The sequence below is a fragment of the Canis lupus genome, chromosome 32, assembly GCF_003254725.2.
Source record: "Canis lupus dingo isolate Sandy chromosome 32, ASM325472v2, whole genome shotgun sequence".
Lineage (NCBI taxonomy): Eukaryota > Metazoa > Chordata > Mammalia > Carnivora > Canidae > Canis > Canis lupus.
Genome location: NC_064274.1, coordinates 30,628,144 through 30,646,910, shown reverse-complemented (window position 1 = coordinate 30,646,910; position 18,767 = coordinate 30,628,144). Strand labels below are relative to the sequence as shown.

The window sequence follows — 18,767 nt, the reverse complement described above, 5'->3', positions numbered from 1 at the left end:
ATATCTTGCAACTTTGTCTTCTATACAGAGCGCCCCCCATCTGAAAGTGGAGCATTCCTGTGAAACCTTTCATAACCTGAAATGGCATAAAGAGAGGACTCTCATTTTCTAAAAGTCTGTAATAATTCCACTGTGTTTTCACAAAAGACCTACATTAGTACCTGCTTTTGCTAATGGAAAGAAATCCAAAGAGCATCTTCATTTTTATGGAAAAACCCATTACCATACTAAGGTAGGTCTTTTGTAAAAATGAATGGTAGAACATGAATATTCAGAAAGTGGGGGATATCTGTGTGTGAAAATGTGAATCTAATGGCCACATAACACCCTATCATTCAATTAATAGGTCATCTTGTTCTGTTTCTTGCTATTTTTATGCATAAAAGGGTTGAGTGAATTTTTTTGGGGGTAGGAGTTCTTTCTAGAAAACTTCTCTTTTTCTTTTATTTGTCTAGATGGTGAGGATGGATAATTACCTTTTCAAAATTTCATCCAGGGGCTATTTAAGGTCCACACAGATAGATTTCTGCCATAGAGTTCTCATAACAGTTCTTTAATCCATGCATACCTCACTCTATTATACTTTGCTTATTGCACTTTGTAGATACTGCATTTTTTTACAGATTGAAGGTCTGTGGCAACCCCGTATGGAGCAAGTCCATTAGCATTGTTTTTCCCAACAGCATTTCCTCACTTTGTGTCTCTGTGTCACAATTTGGTAATTCTTACATTTCAAACTTTTTCATTATTATTATATTTGTTATGGTGATCTGTGCTCAGTGATTATGACTCACTGAAAGCTCAGGTGATGGTTAGCATTTTTAGCAATAAAGCATTTTTGAATTAAGTATGTCCATTGTTCTTTAGATATAATGCTATTGCACATTTAACAGATTACAGTATAATGTAAATATAACTTTTATGTTATGCACTAGGAAGCCAAAAAATTCATTTGACATGCTTTATTGCAATATTCGTTCTGTTGTGGTAGTCTAGAACCCAACCTGCAATGTCTCTGAGGTATGCCTGTATACTATTTTATATAAATAATTATAACAAAGTTTAGACAACTAGATAGTTTGTGATAGCTTGATAATTACAAAGAAAGAAACATTTTTCTTTAGTGATGTAAATGCTTTCTTGCATTGATCCTTTAAGCAAATTATTTTTTGGTATAAAATGACAGTTGATATTACATTTTCTGTATCACATATTAGTAAGACAGCTGAAAGATACATGAGTAGTACTTTTTGACTAATGACACACTATTTATACTTAAAATTTTCTACTAGGATGCACTATCAGAATTTAGGGTCAAGGAGGAAAATTTTAATCTCTGAAGCTAAAATTAACATCATCTGTTGTAAAATGGATAGGGTATACATTTGTGGTAATATTTTAACAAATCATTTATTTAAGAAAGTATTAGTGATTATGTTATTAGTAATAATTATAGGGTCCCTCTTAAATTAAATGCAAGTGGCCTAGAAAATCTCCCTAAAAAGAAAAGTATAATATAATTAGCAGGAATCTGGAAAAAATGCATCCTGGCTACTATGATGAAGAATGATCACTGGTGATGTTTTGGTGACTACAAAGAAAAGTTGGATAATGGGAAGAAATAATTACAAAGAAGAGTTGGATAATGAAGATCTCTCAGGGTGTGTCAGTCTACCCAGGGAAGTAGGTGCACAGTTGAGCTGGTACATGGACTCCAGATCTTTCAACAGATTTCCTCTTATTGAGAACAGTATATGTGACAGAGATATGTTAGTTATTTACCACACTATTCTTTTTTCTCCTGACTTTATTTATTAGTCTCTCTTGCAGTTAGGTAGCAAAATGGGATTGACAACTAGACACAAACTGTGGGGAGAAGTAATAAATGCACTTCTAGACCTGGTCCCTTCATTATCTTCCTCTGTCTCCTGGTCAGATGCAAAGATCCAGCAGAGGAATCAGAGGTCCAAGGGGCAGTGGAGCCATAAGAGGAAGGACAAGAGGATTTCTAAGTTATTATTTGAGAGTGGGCCACCTAGGAGAAATAACATTTCAGGAATATCTCCATTGGACTGATGCATGAATAAGAAACTTTCATTGCATCAAAATAGCCTCTAAATGCAATAATTAGACTCCCCTGGTTAATGCAATATATGAGGCTATCACAGCGTGATGAAATCTCTAAAATAATTGATCTACCTTAACTCTCTCTTTACTCTTATTAAGTAAACTTTCTTCCTGGAAAGAGATACCTAATTAGCTGACAAGAGTATTCTGGTTCACCTTGGCCAGTGTATTTTTATTTGTATAAATTAACAAATTAGCATTCTTATGTGTTTGCTTTGTGTGAATAAATCTACCAAGACTTGGTTGACCAGGGCTGAATTGATGAAACTGAGCTCTTGAATCTGCAAAACTGAATTCATAATGATCCAATCAAAATTCAAACATTCCATGAAGCTCAGCTTGAAAGAATGAAGAAAGTCTCTCTTTCTCATTGTTATTAAATTTAAAAATATACGCCCATAATTATTTTGACATGAAATATTTAAATATAACTACCATCAACTTCTAGTAATATTCTATTTATATGTAGTCAGGGTTTGGTTATCTAAACCATTCAGAATGTATCCTCAAATCTACAAGAATTATGAAAATGGTCATCACAAAGTCTATACAATTTCCTATTGCCTAGACCCTCTTTTGGACCCTATGTACTTAGAAATACCTATTTTAAAATATTATGTTTCAGTAAGATTAATTTTCTGACATCATGTGATAATCTTCAAGTCTTCTAAATATTAGAAAGCAGAAGATAAAAAGCAAAAAGGTGATATACTACTAAATGTAGTAGTAACTAACTACTAAATGTATACTACTAAATGTAGGTACACTGACAAAATAGTAGCTGGTACTAAAGATAGAGGCATGACTAAAGTATATACAGATATCCTCTAAAATCACAGCAGTCTGAGAGCAAACAAGCATCTATTCAGCAAGGACTCACTAAACTCTTAGTAAGTCTTAAAATGTGCAGAGAACCTTGCTGAGAATAGGGTATTCCTGACCTGCTATCAAGGAGTGTGATGTAGAGGTTGCATCTCCAAGGACTTTATCATTTACTTAAAAAAGGAAATACAAAGCATACGGAGATTAAATTACAATGATGATATTTAAAATATAAAGTAGTAATACTAGTTATAAGGAAGGATTGATTAAACTGATAGATAAAACATACTATAAACAATGAGAAGAGAGATTACACAGGGCAGGTTGGAACAGCCTGAGAAGGTCCTATTCTTTTGTTATAAATTACATGTTTCATTTTTCTAATGTTTAAAATATCATGTACAACACAAATGTAAATAAAAGACCTTGGGGGAAGTCCCAACATTGCCTGGGAAATTTCTAACTGATGAATCATCAAAGAAGCCAAGAGGAGGGAGGTAGGGCTGGTAACCTGAGCTGACTGCCCATCCAGTGCACTTGGGACATGTTTGTCATCTGGGCTCTAAGCTGAGAGCTGAAGATGTCCCCAAACAGGAAACAGGAACTTATTGCATAGCCTAAAAATGGAGCAGACACTTTGAAGTAGGAAGAGATTTCTAGTTTGCTTCTAGCTAAGTAAGCAGTCATGATTCTGAAATTTCAGATAAAGGCAGGTTTGTCATCAAAGCTCTGTGAACATTAGAGCCTCTTCATTCATTCTTGTACTCATTCATTCAATAAACAATTACTGGGTAGCTGATAAGGATATAGAACAACCACAAGCAAAATAAATAAGCTCCATTTCTTCAAGAAATATTGTATGGGGAGGAGAAAGACCACTAAGTCAATAGTTATAGTTGTGTTCAATGTAAAAAGAGGGTTACAGTTGCTGGCAGAGCCTTCTGCCCTAACTTTCCTACTAGCATTCTCTGCCCAGAGCATAGTTCGTATCTACACTTGGTCAATTCTATCCCCCTAGCTCTCAGCCTAGAAGTTCTTTTCTTTAGTAACTTCTCCCAAACCCCCAAATCTGGGCTGGTATTTCTTCAGTGAGTCCCATTGGCTATTACCACATCAGCCACTCACGACACATCTTTGCCTGCTGACTTGTGTGCACCCTCCCTAGACAGTAAGTGCCAAGAGGCGAAGAGTTTTTTCCCCTCAGCATTATCTCCATGCCTACCTCTGTGTCTGGCACACAGTTAGTTCTCAGTAAAAACTTCCTTGAAGAACGAATTAATTGATCGATTGATGATTGATTAACATGGAATAAATTTATTATTCAAATATTCTAATAAGTATATAATCCATATAAGAAAAAATGTTTATTGTTAACTCTTCAACTTTATTTTACAAAACACTTGAGTAAGCTTTAGATATCTGGAAAATTCACTTTTTTAGAAACTTCATTCCATGAAAATGCTGTTAGCAAAGACAAATTATTCATGCTCTGAAATTTGTTAGCAGCAAATCAAGCAACTGCCAAAATTCCTCTAACCCTCAGTTAACCAATAGTAACCAATGTGTGTGCAACACATATACTTGTACATATTCTAATTTTAAACCAAATTCACTGAAAACTTTCCAATGGAATGGTAGCTTATTATGCCTTTTATCAGTGGTATTTGACATTTTTTAAGGAGGTGGTGAGACAGAGGCAGAGGGAGAGCAAGAGAGAGAGAGAATCTTAAGCAGGCTCCAAGCTGGTCGTGGAGCTTTACTTGGAGCTCAATCTCACAATCCTGAGATCATCACCTGAGCCAAACTCATAAATTGGACACTTAACTGACTGAGCCACCCAAACACCCAAGTGGTATTGCACATTTTAAAAAGTCTTTTTTTTTTTTTTTTTGGTCTTCTCCACTTTCCATTGGCAAGCATTCTTATGAGTAAGAGAATGGTCAGAAGGCAGATCTTGAAAGATAGAGCTCAGTATTCAAAACAACATAATCATATGTAAAAGAGTTAGATGAAATGGCATTGATCTGGGAACTCTAGAAGAATTTGGGAGAAATGTTGACCATGACAATCAAAGTAATTGTTAGTATAAATGGTCAAGAGAAAGTTTTGCAATAAAGCAACAGAAAGCATTCTTGTCTCAACAGTAGCAAAGCTGGTAGAGTTTATAGTAAAAATAAATACACACACACACAAAAGAATTTATAATAAAAGTAAAAAAAATCCAACGATGAAAAAAAAACCTGGATTTGCAGAAAAATTTGTACACAAATGTCTATAGCAGTATTAACAGCCAAAAAGTAGAAATAATGCAAATGCCCATTAACTGATAAATAAATGGGAAGTGGTATAATGATATGATATGAATATAATTTGTCAATAAAAAGGAATGAAGTATTGATATATGCTTACAACATGGATGAACCTTGAAAACATTATTCTAAGTGAAAGAAGGCAGTCATGAAATACTGCACATATCATTCTATTTATATGAAATGTTCCAAATAGGCAAAACTATGCAGACCAGAGGTAGATTAGCAGTTGCTTAGGGCTGGGGGTCTGTGAGGGGAGAGGGATGGGCAGCTAAAGGGTACAGAATGTCATTTTTGAGGTGATTAAAATGCTCTAAATTTGACTTTGATGATGATAACACATATCTGCAAATATAATAAAAAAAGCCACTGGATTATATACTTTAAATGGGAGGAACTGTATAATATGTGAATTTTATCTCAATAAAGCTGTTTAAAAAATCAATCTCCTTGAAATGGGGTAAAAATTTTCTTGCTAGGGGAACTCAGACCTCATTAATATTTTATAATATTTTGCAGGAGCAAATAGGCATATGTAAATAAAGGATAAATGATTTACTTTACTTTTATTTCTTTTTTTTTTTCAATTTTTATTTATTTATGATAGTCACAGAGAGAGAGAGAGAGAGAGAGAGAGGCAGAGATACAGGCCGAGGGAGAAGCAGGCTCCATGCACCGGGAGCCCGATGTGGGATTCGATCCCGGGTCTCCAGGATCGCGCCCTGGGCCAAAGGCAGGCGCCAAACCGCTGCGCCACCCAGGGATCCCTTACTTTTATTTCTAAGAGGCTACAGGTGAAAGCCCATGCCAAATGCTTTTCTGAAACCAACACTGCATGGGAGGAGGTGAAGAAGAGTATCATTCGTCTTAGGAAAGAAACAATTTGGAAACATAAAACAAGTACAATGGTAAAAGTATAAAAATCAGGAATCTCTGGGATGGTTGTTAAAACTGGCTCTGTTATTTTTTTTCAACAATTTGGAGGAGAGAACCTGTGTGATAAAAGGCCTCCTTGTTTTTATATAACTAAATTTTTTCAACAAAGGAAGAGATAAACCAAGAGAGATAGAATACACAAATATATTTCTAGTTGATTTAAGTGAGCAGAGTAGTCACATCTGAATTTTAACACAGGCACATGCCAAGTAATTCATTTAGGGAGATGGATGGATAGATGGGAGAATGGAAGGAAGGAAACAGATATAGGTAGTGCCTTGAGCTACTGGTGACAATATATAACTTAGAAAAGATAATTTTGAGTTATTAAAGATTCTAAAGTCATACTGAATTGGAAAAATGGTAAATCCAATTTAATGATAGCATTTTAAGAAACCAGGCTTGTCACATAACCTTTTAAGAAATTTTATGACTTACTTCTCTGATATAAAGGGAAAAGAGTAAAGGAAGAAGGAAGGAAGGAAAGGAGGGAAGAAATGAGCAAAGGAGAAAGAAAGAAAACTTACACATTGACCATCCAATGGTTGGTGTGTGACCCTTACTTGGATATGGGTATTTGTTACTGTTTCAGTCATCGTAAATCTTAAAAAGAATATCTCCTCGGTAGGAAATTTCTCATTATTGTAGATAAGGGCTTGAATTCATTGGTAAGTTACTTAAGAGGTCTCTTTTAGCTGAAATTTACATCATAAATTCCAAATTTATTGTGGTTTCTTTACACTTACATTAGTTTAATGGGGCACATTAATTCGAAAGAAGAAACAAATCAATTGATGATATTTACCTCCTGTTTCTGACCTGTTGTAGAATGTAATACTTGATACATTATCTTCAGTCCATTTAACTGGAATATTCCATGTGTAACTAAAGTTTTTTAAAAAGAAAAATGTAACTTTTATTACTAAAAAATAAAAACATTCCCCAAATTAAAAAAAAATTAAAAAGCCAATAGACAAGCATGTTTTCCTCATAAATCATCATCCAATGAATAGGATATGGTTAATGCCGTTAATATAACACTCTTTAGTGATGAAGATAGGCATATAACTGCTTTAAATTTCTATAAATCTCTAAAATTTGGAACTTTGTATCAACAAATTAGCTAAGCATGAAGATTATTTCAATAAAATGCTTTGAGGGTTTGAAATAAAGATACTGTGTAAATATAATACATTATATGATAACATTGAGCTTTTACACACATACTTGCACATATTCTAATATGCTTAGTTTCTGTCAAGGAACACAAAGCATTTTCAAATTCAGAAGACAATCTTAAAACACCATGCAGGAAATAACACATTTTAGAGATTATGTTGAAATTTAAATTATACCACTACCATCCGTCCCTTAAAGAGTCTCATGTTCTTTCAATATCTCCTATTTTGCATCATGTGAATCAGGTGTACTGCAAAGGAAATATCATCAGACAAGCATGTTTGGGAGGTTTTTAGTGTTCTCAGTATTTTCTTGTGGAGCAGGGGGTGGAGGTTAGCTTCATACTTAGGTATGATATATACTTAATATTTTAGTCTTGAAATCTCACAAAAGAGGTCTTAACTTTTTTTGATTGTTCTCATATCATGTATTATCAATCAGAAAATTCAAGAGACCTAGAAAGAAGACAAATCTGTGTTTGTCTTGGGTTTGGGTTTTGGGTTCTGACTCAAAGTTCGCCTTGTTTTTCTTCATCTGTGATCATGTAAGTCCCGGCCAGAGAATGGAGAATGATATTTCTCCTTCAAGATATAATAAAATTTATGTAATTCAGGGAGAATACATTTTTTAACTATTTTATTATTTATTTATTTATTTATTTATTTATTTATTTATTTATTTATTTATTTATTTATTTTATTTCAGAAAGATAGTGTGTGTGACAGGGGAGAGGGGCAGAGGGAGAGGAAGACAAGCAGACTCCCCACTGAGCAGGGAGCCTGCTACCCTGCTCAATCCCAGGACCCTGAGATCAGGACCTGAACCAAAATCAAGAATTGGAGGCTCAACTGACTAAGCCACACAGGCACCCCATGGGGAGAATACATTTTGCCATCTACATGGAAGAAGTAATCCTTTGTTTCATAACTGTTGAAATATTTTATGGGATTGAGTTAAGTAGTGTTCTTTGAGGATTTTGTTGCTGTGGAATGTTTTTGGCTATAAGCTCCACAGGACCAATACATAAATTGTTTCTTAGGTCATGTTGCAAGCATTGCCAGTGCTCCACCTTTATCCCCTTGAATCTCTTTGTCATTTTTGTACACCCCAGATCCCAATGTGCATGCTCTCCTTGCCAATAGCCAAGCACCTGGGTGTCTCTGTCAGAGGACTGCCCTCTAGCTGCCTGAGCAAGGAAAGCCAAAAGTTCATTGGAATTTACATTCTTAGACACAGCCCTTAGCCAATGATGAATGGGTATGAGAACCTTCCTTGCCCCATCTGTAAGGACCATGCTAAAGCACTATCTCCAGAGTTTCCCTGCTGCGTAGGTACCCTCTATAGCACCCGCTTGATAATTGCACTTTGCTGCTTGACATCCCACTTCCCACTACCCTTTCAGCCTTTCTTAGAATCATTTCCAGGTGAGTAGCTTTCACTTGAATCATCAACTCAGGATCTGCTTTTAGGGAAGCCAACCAAAGAGTGATCCTTTGCAGTTTCTCAAGAGATAGACAAACAAGCATTTTTATGTTATTTATTTATTTTAAGATTTTATTTATTTATTTATTCATGAGAGACACAGAGAGAGAGCGAGAGAGGCAGAGAGAGAAGCAGGCTCCATGCAGGGAGCCTGACATGGGACCCAATCCTGGGACTCCAGGATCATGGCCCGGGCCGAAGGCAGGTGCTAAACCCACTGAGCCACTCAGGGATCCCACAAACGAGCATTTTTAAAGGTCACATCCTATCTACGTATTTCACTCTTTTACTACTCTTCTGTTTTGGTGTTGCCACATAAACTAACATTTCTTTCCTTTACTATATTTCCCCAATGCCAACCTGACTGAAAGGATGAAGCATGCAAGTATCTGGATGCCCTGTGTGCACAATCAAGATCTCATATTTTGACTATCCCCTATAAAATGTGGTCTCTGGGACCACACTGTGCCTAAACATGGACATATGATACACTATGAAGTTATGTAAAAAATATTGCTTTTAAGTCTGAGGGGATCATAAGACTAAAAGGATAGAGGGTTGAGGCTATAGAATTTTACAGTTTTAAAATCCTTTATAGGATCAAATCTAACCTGAGTAAAGTAATAGATTTGAGTACAAAGTGTCAAGAAATGGAAATTACATAAATGGAATGAGAAAGTCTTCTGTATGTTACCCAAAATCCAGGAGGATCAAATTTCATTTTTAAAGATATGATTCACTTTTTTATATCTAACACTATAACAAATTCTGGTAGTATTAAACATGACCAACCTAATTTTCACTAAAGAAATTCACTTTGATTGCCCCAAAATAATACGCCTACTCCCCTTTTCCCCTGTTTACATTGAGGTGGACTGCCAAAGACATGTCCCTGATAGAGAATTTCCCCTGATGGAGACATAAAACTAGTTTGTTTCTAAGAGAAAGTTGAGGCCATAGTGTTAAAACAATAACTTACACATGTGTGGGTCATTTGGGTTGTAAAAAGTTTCTGGTAAGAATTCCCTAATCTTGAAATATTTAAACAATGAGAAAAGGGAGGGGCCCATAGAGTTTATAGTACAGTTTAATCAACCACATTTCCCACCAGACAGGAATATATCTGGACACTAACATTGGAGAAAAGACTGATTCCTTTCTGAGGGCATGAGGGCACATATTATGATCTAGCTTCTCAATCAGGTAAAAAATAATGAGGGGTCACTTTTGATATTATGTCACTTTCTCTCTTACTTGTTCAGGTGCTACTATAGATTTTTAACAAATGTTCTCAACAGGATAGCACATGTTTTCTGGGTTTATTTTCCTGTATACATATAACTTTTTTTTTTTTTTTTACAAAAATGGAGCAAGTAGATTGACTTAATAAGTGATCACTAAAAGTCATGTATCTATGAATCTAAATAAAATAAAAACTGTATCTGAAGGTAAAAACTAAAGAAAATATTAGAGAAACGTATGTTAATATAGTTCTAAATCTAGATGAATTCAATTTAAAGATTTGATATAACTTAAAAAGTGAAAACCTGATAATATATGTCATTTGCTGAGTAATAATTTTTTTTATTTGTGTGGAGTGGAATGCATAACTAAAGAGTAATTTAAAAAATGCAATCCCACAGTTTAAAAACAGTGCTGGGTATGTCTTTGGCTTAACAAATCAGGGGATACATATTATAGAAAGCAACAATTACTATGAAGCTTTTCTAGTGGAAGTTTGTTTCTCCAGAGAGAAATATTTTTAATTTTAATATCCAAAGGCTATTAGATAGCAGTATTAAATATAGCCAATCTAATTTGCTAGAACATAAAACAGTAACTATAAAATAAACAGTTTATAGTTAACAGAATGATTACACTTATATTGATTTTTGTAATTGAATTATCACTTAGTCAGATCTAGGTTTCAATTCATTCATATATTATGAAGAGGAAAGAGTGAAAACAAAACTCTTCTATAATGATCTTTCCTTTCCAAAATAGAAAAAAAGATAAAGAAGTATATACAGACACTCCCTGATTGATCTCATTTGATCGAGGAATTCAGACTTCCTTTGTTTTGGCATGAACTATTAGTTTTCAAAATTCCTATCCAGCAAGATACCCATTTCCTCTGAATTTCATTCATTGTGATAGAGCCAAGTGTCTGATGCTTCCAGGAGAAGAGGCTGATCACAGGCCTTAACAAAGTGAGCACCCTTGGCTTTCTTGATGTTGTTCCTGTTCAGGAGCCAACCAGTATCTTGAAAGTAGCTAATTTAATAATTCTGAGTTCTCATCATTCTCTGATGCCTGGATGGAAAGTCTAATTTGAAATTTGGCAATTTGGATGTTTGGAAACCCCCAAGTGTGCTCTTACTGTGATTTAATTTTTGAAGCCCTGAATCAGAAACCGGAGAACAGGTTCTGTTACTCACTGTATAGAATATGTATAAGTGGGTCTCTAAAGATCTTTCGGCTATGACCACTATAGAACAAGATGAGAACAATATTCTAAAATGAGACTGTTATCTCCAAATTCATCCAGTCCAATTCCCTGCATCTCATTTATTTAATGATAAATTTTAGCTCAACCCAATCTTTGTCAACATCTGCCACCCCCTCTGGCCCATGGCCACTCTCCTAGGGCAGACCCCATCCTCTGCATCATCTCTCACATGAGTCACTCACTGCAATTATCATACTAACTGGTCCTCCTGCTTCCACACTGCCCTCTGTTCTGACTTATTCTACATTCTTATAATGTAGCCAGAGGGAAACTTTGAAAAATGTAAAGGTGACCTGCCAATTCTCTCTCCTTGAAGTCCTCGAATTTTATACTGTTGTTCAAAATCTTTAACACGGTGTTCATGCCTGGCACCTGCCTCCTCTCTCACCACTGTGCCTGGTGCCTCTCTCTGCTGTTCATTTTCTCTGAGCCAGACTTCCTGTATTCAAATCAAAGTTCCATCACATATACTCTGTGTAACCTTGAATAAGTTATTTAGTCATCTTCAGTTATTTCTGTTTTCCCACCTGTTATAAAAAATGCTCTAAAGTGCTAAAAGTAGCACCAGCTACTTAGTAAATGCTCAATAAGTGTTGCATATGATATGAGTAATGCTACTTTTTAAACACTGGGGCCTTCATATATGTTGTAGTTTCTGTTTTAAACATCCCCCCATATCAATCTACTCAGGTTAAATATCACTTCCTTAGGAAAATGTTCCGTGGCCCTCCCTACTCAAGCACACCTGCTGACTCACCTGTTAATCCAGACTCAGTGTACCAATGGGCACATATGACAGGAGAGAGTAATTATTGTGAAACTCCCCAGTGAAAGCTTGTTTTACAAGAGAGAAATACTTTTAAAGTTTTAATATCTATTAAATAGCAGTATTAAATTTGGCCAATCTTAATTTGCCAAAACATAAAACAATAACTATAAAAGATCCATGTTATAGTTATTCTGGGACACCTTTGTCACACCCTATAATTCTCCTTCCTCATGTTACCTTAATTGCTATCGAATAATTGATCTTGTAATGATATATACATAAGTAACTATAAAATAAGATCATTGAGACTATTAAAAAGGAGATAAAGAGGTCAAAGGACCTTTTCAGTGAAAATTGGGCAGTGGAGATTAGAGATCATTAGAGTAGAGATTAGAGACCAAGTGGCAGTGGGTGCAAATGTCTCTCTACCAAACCAACTATTCAGAAGTTGAAAGAAGAGACAATACAAATGGGCATGGGTGATAGTTGAATCTATTGTGGTGGCCATTTCACGATAGACATAAATCAAAACATCATGTTGTATGCCTTAAACTTATATATGACATTTGTCAATTATTTTTCAATGAAACTGGAAAAAAATTGGCAAGGGTGAAAATGAAAGGAAATCTCGACAACCAGTTCTGTACACACTATGTTGTTTGCATTTACCCAGGATCCTGTCTAGGAGGGGACACATCTGGGTAATCGGGACTGAGACGATATCCCCAAAGTGGTATGTGGCCAGCCCTATACCAGAGGTCCTGAGATCCTGATTTCTTTCTCTTCTCTTGGCAGCCATTGGCACCCCAGAAATGTATACAAAAATAACTAGTCATACAGAAATGGATATAATATTAAGAATTTTTTCCATCACTCAACACATGTTCGTGGGGAGCCTGGTGCTAAACCATTCGTAGACGACCTGCTTCTGGGTTGGGGTTTTGTACGTAGCAGAGCAGCTCCCTCGCTACGATCTATTGAAAGCCCTCGACACAAGGGTTTGTAAAAATAATAATAATAATAATAATAATAATAATAATAATAATAATAATAAAACAGAAAAATAAAAATAAAGATTTTTTTGTATAAGTTGTATTCATACAAGTGTGATAAGTGTGACATTTCATCAGCTTTTATAATATTTCAAATGTTTTAAAAAATCTGGCACATTAGAGGGAAGTGACATATTTATAATTTTAACTGAAATTCTAAGGATATCATAACCCAGTAGTCATGTTTAAATTGCCTAGAAAAGTATGAGTTTGTTAAGTTAAAGGTTTGATTCTCAGTATGCTGAAAATGCCCAAGAATTCTGATATGCTCTATGAATTTTAATTTGTTAAATTCATAAAAACATATAGGAAGTTTTTTTAAATTCAATTTATAAATCTATTTCTTTAGCTGTTTGTAAAGCTAAAATTATAAATGGGGTTTAATAAAATTTTAAATAGTGATGTCCAGAAGTTTCTTATAAGAGATACTAGTGATAGAATTTTATTGATCAAATTTATAATTGCTGTTTAAATATTCAGGAAATTTTTATTTGTGTAATTTATACAAAGACACCTCTTCATCAAAAACCAGAAGGACTGCCATTGAAAAGCCAGTCTCCTTTTCCACCCTTTCCGCCCCTCTTTTGGAAGCATCCCCTTTTAAAAAATGCTTCTGGGTTTAATACTTCTGATGGCTAATTCTGTAGCTCTAAATAGTTCCTTTTTTTTTTTTCAGATAGTATTTGTTAACTCATAAATGAGAGAGGGTGATTGAGTTTATTTATACTACTTTCTCTTCCATTTCCCCATTAACAGTCAAAATTTAAGAAAGTAAAATTATTATTGGATTTCTATAGGTTATAATTGTTCTTTTCAATCTATACTCATGCTGCCATTTCCTGTTTCATAAATTTTAGTATTGCTACTCTCTCCTAACTGTAAAATAGGAGATTTTATCCCTATTTTACAGTGAGGAGAAACTGTAGGATATCCTAGGGAGTGCTGGTAAATAACTGCTCTTGGGGGTGGTGGAACAGAATACAGTATTTGCTGGTTTCCATTAACTCACAATATAATCAATTTCAAGCTACCAGCATGATGGCACTGAGCTGGGATTAGGGTCAGCACCAGCACATCACTGAATTAGTAGCCCAGCGCTCTTCTAGCTCTCCTCCCTCTCCCACCTCCTTTCTTTTGCCAGCTTTTTTATTTTCCTGTTACAATGTTAAGACCACTTATAGTTGCAACCTTCTCTGCTACTGTAACAAAATTTTTATGCTATTATTTATCCTTGGTTATAAAAGTTAAAAGTCAATATAAGTAACATTTATGAAATCATACTGTTGTATACATATTGTTGGCTAAGAAGTGTGTTAGAGTTACATTTCCTTCTCTATAGGCCGATTTCATGGCCCCCGAGTCACTTAAATAAAAATTTACCCTAACACTCTAACATAAGGGTCAAATGCATTCCTTTTTCTTGTGTTTATCAATGGCATAAAATTATACTACCTGTTTATATTTTTGGATCACAATTTTTACATACAGCCTTGATTTTGTCTAATTTTCCTCTTTAGAGTTGACCTAACTGATGTGCCTTCATCAGCTCCTCAAGTTTCTCCATTCTCTAAATCATACTTGCTTTTTCCTGGCCATCACCTAGCCGAGGCAGTTTTCCTGCCCTTAGGCAGGGATCATGAGCCCCCTGGGTCCCGAATGGCCAGCCTTTCCTTTGATGGCTTTCCTTGTTGGATGCACTGTTTCCAAGATCCACATCTTTTTTTTATTATTATTATTCATATTTTTTCTCCCTAGTAACTTTCTTTTTTTTTTTTTAAGATTTTATTTATTTATTCATGAGAGACACAGGGAGGCAGAGACATAGGCAGAAGGAGAAGCAGGCTCCCTGCGGGGAGCCCAATGCAAGACTTGCTCCCAGGACTCTGGGATCACGCCCTGAGCCAAAGGCAGCTGCTCAACCACTGAGCCACCCAGGCTCCCCGCCCCTAGTAACTTTCTAAGAAGTACATGTGGAAAGCATTTTCTAGGCTGCATATCTGAAAATGTCTCTGTTCTTTTGCATTTGGTTCAGTTCAGGTAGAGAACTGGAGGTTGAAAATATTTTTCTGCTTCAACCATTTTTAGATGACTGTTTCATTCATGAGGATATAGCTAGGTATATATCTTTTTTCCTTTTTGGTACTGTGTACTCGGTGGGGCTTTTAAATCAGAATCCTTGTGTCCTTTATTATTTCTTTGATATAACTTACCCCTCAAGTTTCTGTTTTCTTTTTTGAGAGACATCTATTAGTTGGGTGCTGGATGTTCCGTATTTGTCTTCCCTTTCATATTTGTCATCTCTGTGTGTTTGCCTTATAACTTGAGATAATGCCCCAAATTTATTTCTACTTGGTCTAATAATTCTTTGACAACCAAAAATTTAATCTTCCGGAGCAATGCTATATCCTAAGTTTGTCTTTTCAAAGACATTCTGCTTTTAATTAACGGGTGTTAAAAGCTTCTTTGATCTCTGAATGTATTTCATAAATTTATTTTCTATTTCCTCAACTATGTTTCTTATAGAGACAGCCTTTTTGTTTGTTCAAGTGGGATTTTATCTTCTATGCTTTTAGACTTTTTTATATGTCTGGTGATCTTAATGGTCCACCCATATTTCAGAAAGAAGGACTATATTATTTTTGGTATCTTGTATGTAATCCCTCTGCTGTTGAGAGGGAGGCATATTTTTGAAACAGGCTTTTCCTCTGACCAGGAAGTCTGACTGGGAGCTCTGTGTATGTATACGGGGAGCTGGCACCTCTAGCCCATCCATCCCGCAAATGCCATAAGGAGGAAAGCTTTACTCTGGGCATCCTAACCAAATGGAAATCCTTAGCTCTCCTCTACCGTTTCAGTCAATTTATTTGGTGGGGGGAGGGGAGGGAGAGGCTTGGATTCTTGCCTTGGGTCATTGCCAGACTTCTGGCAGATTCTGAGAGCTCTGAACAGAGGAAAGGATGGCAGCAGATGAAGGGAAAATGGAATGGAGGTGTGGCTGACTGGCACAATTGTCCTGAGTCCGGACTTCAAATTAATTGCCCAATTTTCAGCCTCACTTCTCATTCCTGCACTCCATTCTTCATGCTGACAGTAAGCCCAGAGCTTGCCTAGGTATAGGGAAGATGTTTCCACCTCTACAGCAAGTCCCTTTTTTATCTGGCTGCATCTTTCTCAGTTTCTTTGTTTTCTACCAATATTTCTCCTCTGGCTTTTATCCTAGAATTCTATGATGCATATAGCCCTCCTCTTTGTTTTCTTTCCTTTATGAGTTTATTCCTTTTAGCACTTTTATTCTTTTATTCAGTGATTTCTGGGAAGAACAGGACTTGGATGCATGTGGTCAGTCCACCATTTTGAACCTGGAGACCATGGAGCTATCTTTGAATGCTTTTGTTTCCCTAAAGATACTGTGTTTTTATATTTTCACCCATCAGTCAGGTACTGAAGAGCAAGATCCAAGCAAATGGCCAGTATTTCCAACAAATTTCTGCCTTTCTCTTGAAATGCATTATAGATGCTTACCCAAGAGGTGAATGTGGCTCAGAAAGATTAGCTCTTGAGTCCAATAGAAAACGTTTCTGTGTGATATTCTTTCTATCTTTCACATTAAGTACAGGATAACCCATCTGTTTGGTCCACGTATCCATTACTTCTTTCACTGGAAACTTACTTGCCTGATATTTAAAAAACATTAACAGTAATTAATAAATTAGGGGAATAAAAGGGTAGAACAGTCAGATAAAGAAATGACAAATCATTTGTTAATCAGACAAAGAAATACTTCAGGATATACTCATTACCTCTTCAAGTGCTCTCCAAAAATCTTCAGTTTTTGCATTCCCAAATTTGTATCTTTCCAAGTAAATCTGTATGTGAAAGATAACAATCATTTTAGAAGTCAACATTTGCTTTTCTCATACTTCCACAACATCATTCTAATGTATAATATGGCAAATGTACCTATAATAAAATAAAATTATATACCACATGTAAAACATTCTGTAACCTATAAAAACATTGTACAAATTATTTATAAAGCACAAAAATATTTTCCTTATTAGTGATATAACTTGTTCTTTTTAATAGTCTAATGGAATTGTGGACAGGAGAGGAAAAGTTCAATTTTTTCAGGACTAGAAATATAAGATATTTAAGGGCAGTCAGGTGTTCAGCCATCAATAGTCTGTAACATTTGTGATCCAATATAAGGAGAGATCCATAATTCTCTGATCTTTACTTAGTGGTGTTAATTTATCACTATTGCTACATCCCCTACTTTCATTTATAGTGCTATTTTCTCATTTCAGACACTAGATGACCCCATCACACATGAGTGATAGAGACAATATCCAAAGATAGAACAGGTGAGTTTGGCTCTAAGACAGGGCTCAGCAAACTTTTTCTATAAAAGGCTATATTGTAGAGATTTTAAGTTTTGTGGGTTATGTATTGCCTGTAGCATCTACTGAACTCTGCCTCTGTAGCACAAAAGTATCCATAGATAACATGTAAATGAATGACCATGGCGGTTTTCTAATAAAACATTATTTATGCACTCTGATATTTGAATTTCACGTAACTCTCATTGTCATGAAATCTTCTTTAGATTTTAAACCATTCAAAATTGTAAAAAGTGATTTTGTTTGGGGACCTTACAAAAATGGGCAGTGGTCCAGATTTAGCCTGCAGGTAGCAGTTAGTAGACACCTGTTTTAAAGCAATGGGTATATGATGTTTTTTGAATAATAAGAATGATGATAATGGTCATGATCATGGATAAATTGGGTAGATTATTCACTTTATATTTTTTAAGATTTTATTTATTCATGAGAGACACACAGAGAGAGGCAGAGGCATAGACAGACAGAGGGAGAAGCAGACTTCACACAGGGGGATCAATGCGGGGCTTGATCTCCAGACCTGGGAACATGCCCTGAGCCGAAGGCAGACACTCAACCACTGAGCCACCCAGGTGTCCCAAATTATTCACTTTAAAGAGTGTCTTCACTCTTCAGTTATTTTTAAGATATGAATTTTTTAACTAGAAGCCTCTCTCTTTTGGCAATTCTGTTCACAAAATTCCGAGTTTTCTCCTACTCTCATAATTGTGATTCTCCAGGAAACCATCTGAAGTTCCTGCTGTATCATGCCTCTGCTGCTGTCAAGAGTTGTTCCATTCAAAATATGGACATCTTTAATAGAAACAGAACCTTCTTCAGTGTTCCTTGAATTTCAAAGAAAATAACCAGTAGTTGACTTTGCACTTGACATTTTTGCTCTAAGTTGCTATAATTTTCAGGAGGCACTGTGCCTAAGTCACGTTATCTTCTAAATTCCTTTCTTCTCAGGCATAGAGAGATAAAACAATATTATCACTACTGTCCCAAGAAGTCTGAATGAGGATTGAGACCAGTTTGGAATGCTGCCTTCATTTTTGTTCTTTTGATGAGTTCACTGCTCAGCACTACCACTGGAGGGCAGGCAGAGGAAGGGAGAAGAAATGAAAGGCAAGTATTTGATCATCAATTTTAGGTATTTGTTCCAGAGCTTTGCACAAATCATTCATTCTAAATAAAATAATG

The 18,767-nt window shown here is 35.6% G+C and overlaps 1 protein-coding gene and 1 long non-coding RNA gene across 5 annotated transcripts in view; one reads left to right on the top strand and one right to left on the bottom strand.

Moving 5' to 3' along the window:
* LOC112671657 (uncharacterized) overlaps nucleotides 1–18,689 on the top strand; it is a 43,926-nt gene extending 25,237 nt beyond the window's left edge. For 3 of the 4 annotated variants that reach the window (XR_004811445.2, XR_004811444.2, XR_004811443.2), the window contains 3 exons: nucleotides 29–232; nucleotides 17,493–17,549; nucleotides 18,534–18,689. This is a non-coding gene — a long non-coding RNA (uncharacterized LOC112671657). The remainder of the gene's footprint in view (nucleotides 1–28; nucleotides 233–17,492; nucleotides 17,550–18,533) is intronic. The other variant, XR_003143761.3, reaches the window with a different exon arrangement.
* LOC112671654 (glutamyl aminopeptidase) overlaps nucleotides 1–18,767 on the bottom strand; it is an 87,835-nt gene that overhangs the window by 27,869 nt on the left and 41,199 nt on the right. Inside the window, exons 9-11 of the mRNA XM_025465924.3 lie at nucleotides 16,986–17,051; nucleotides 16,708–16,859; nucleotides 7,000–7,079 (exon numbers count right to left, since the gene is read on the bottom strand). Coding sequence (XP_025321709.1) covers nucleotides 7,000–7,079; nucleotides 16,708–16,859; nucleotides 16,986–17,051 — 298 coding nt within the window. The remainder of the gene's footprint in view (nucleotides 1–6,999; nucleotides 7,080–16,707; nucleotides 16,860–16,985; nucleotides 17,052–18,767) is intronic.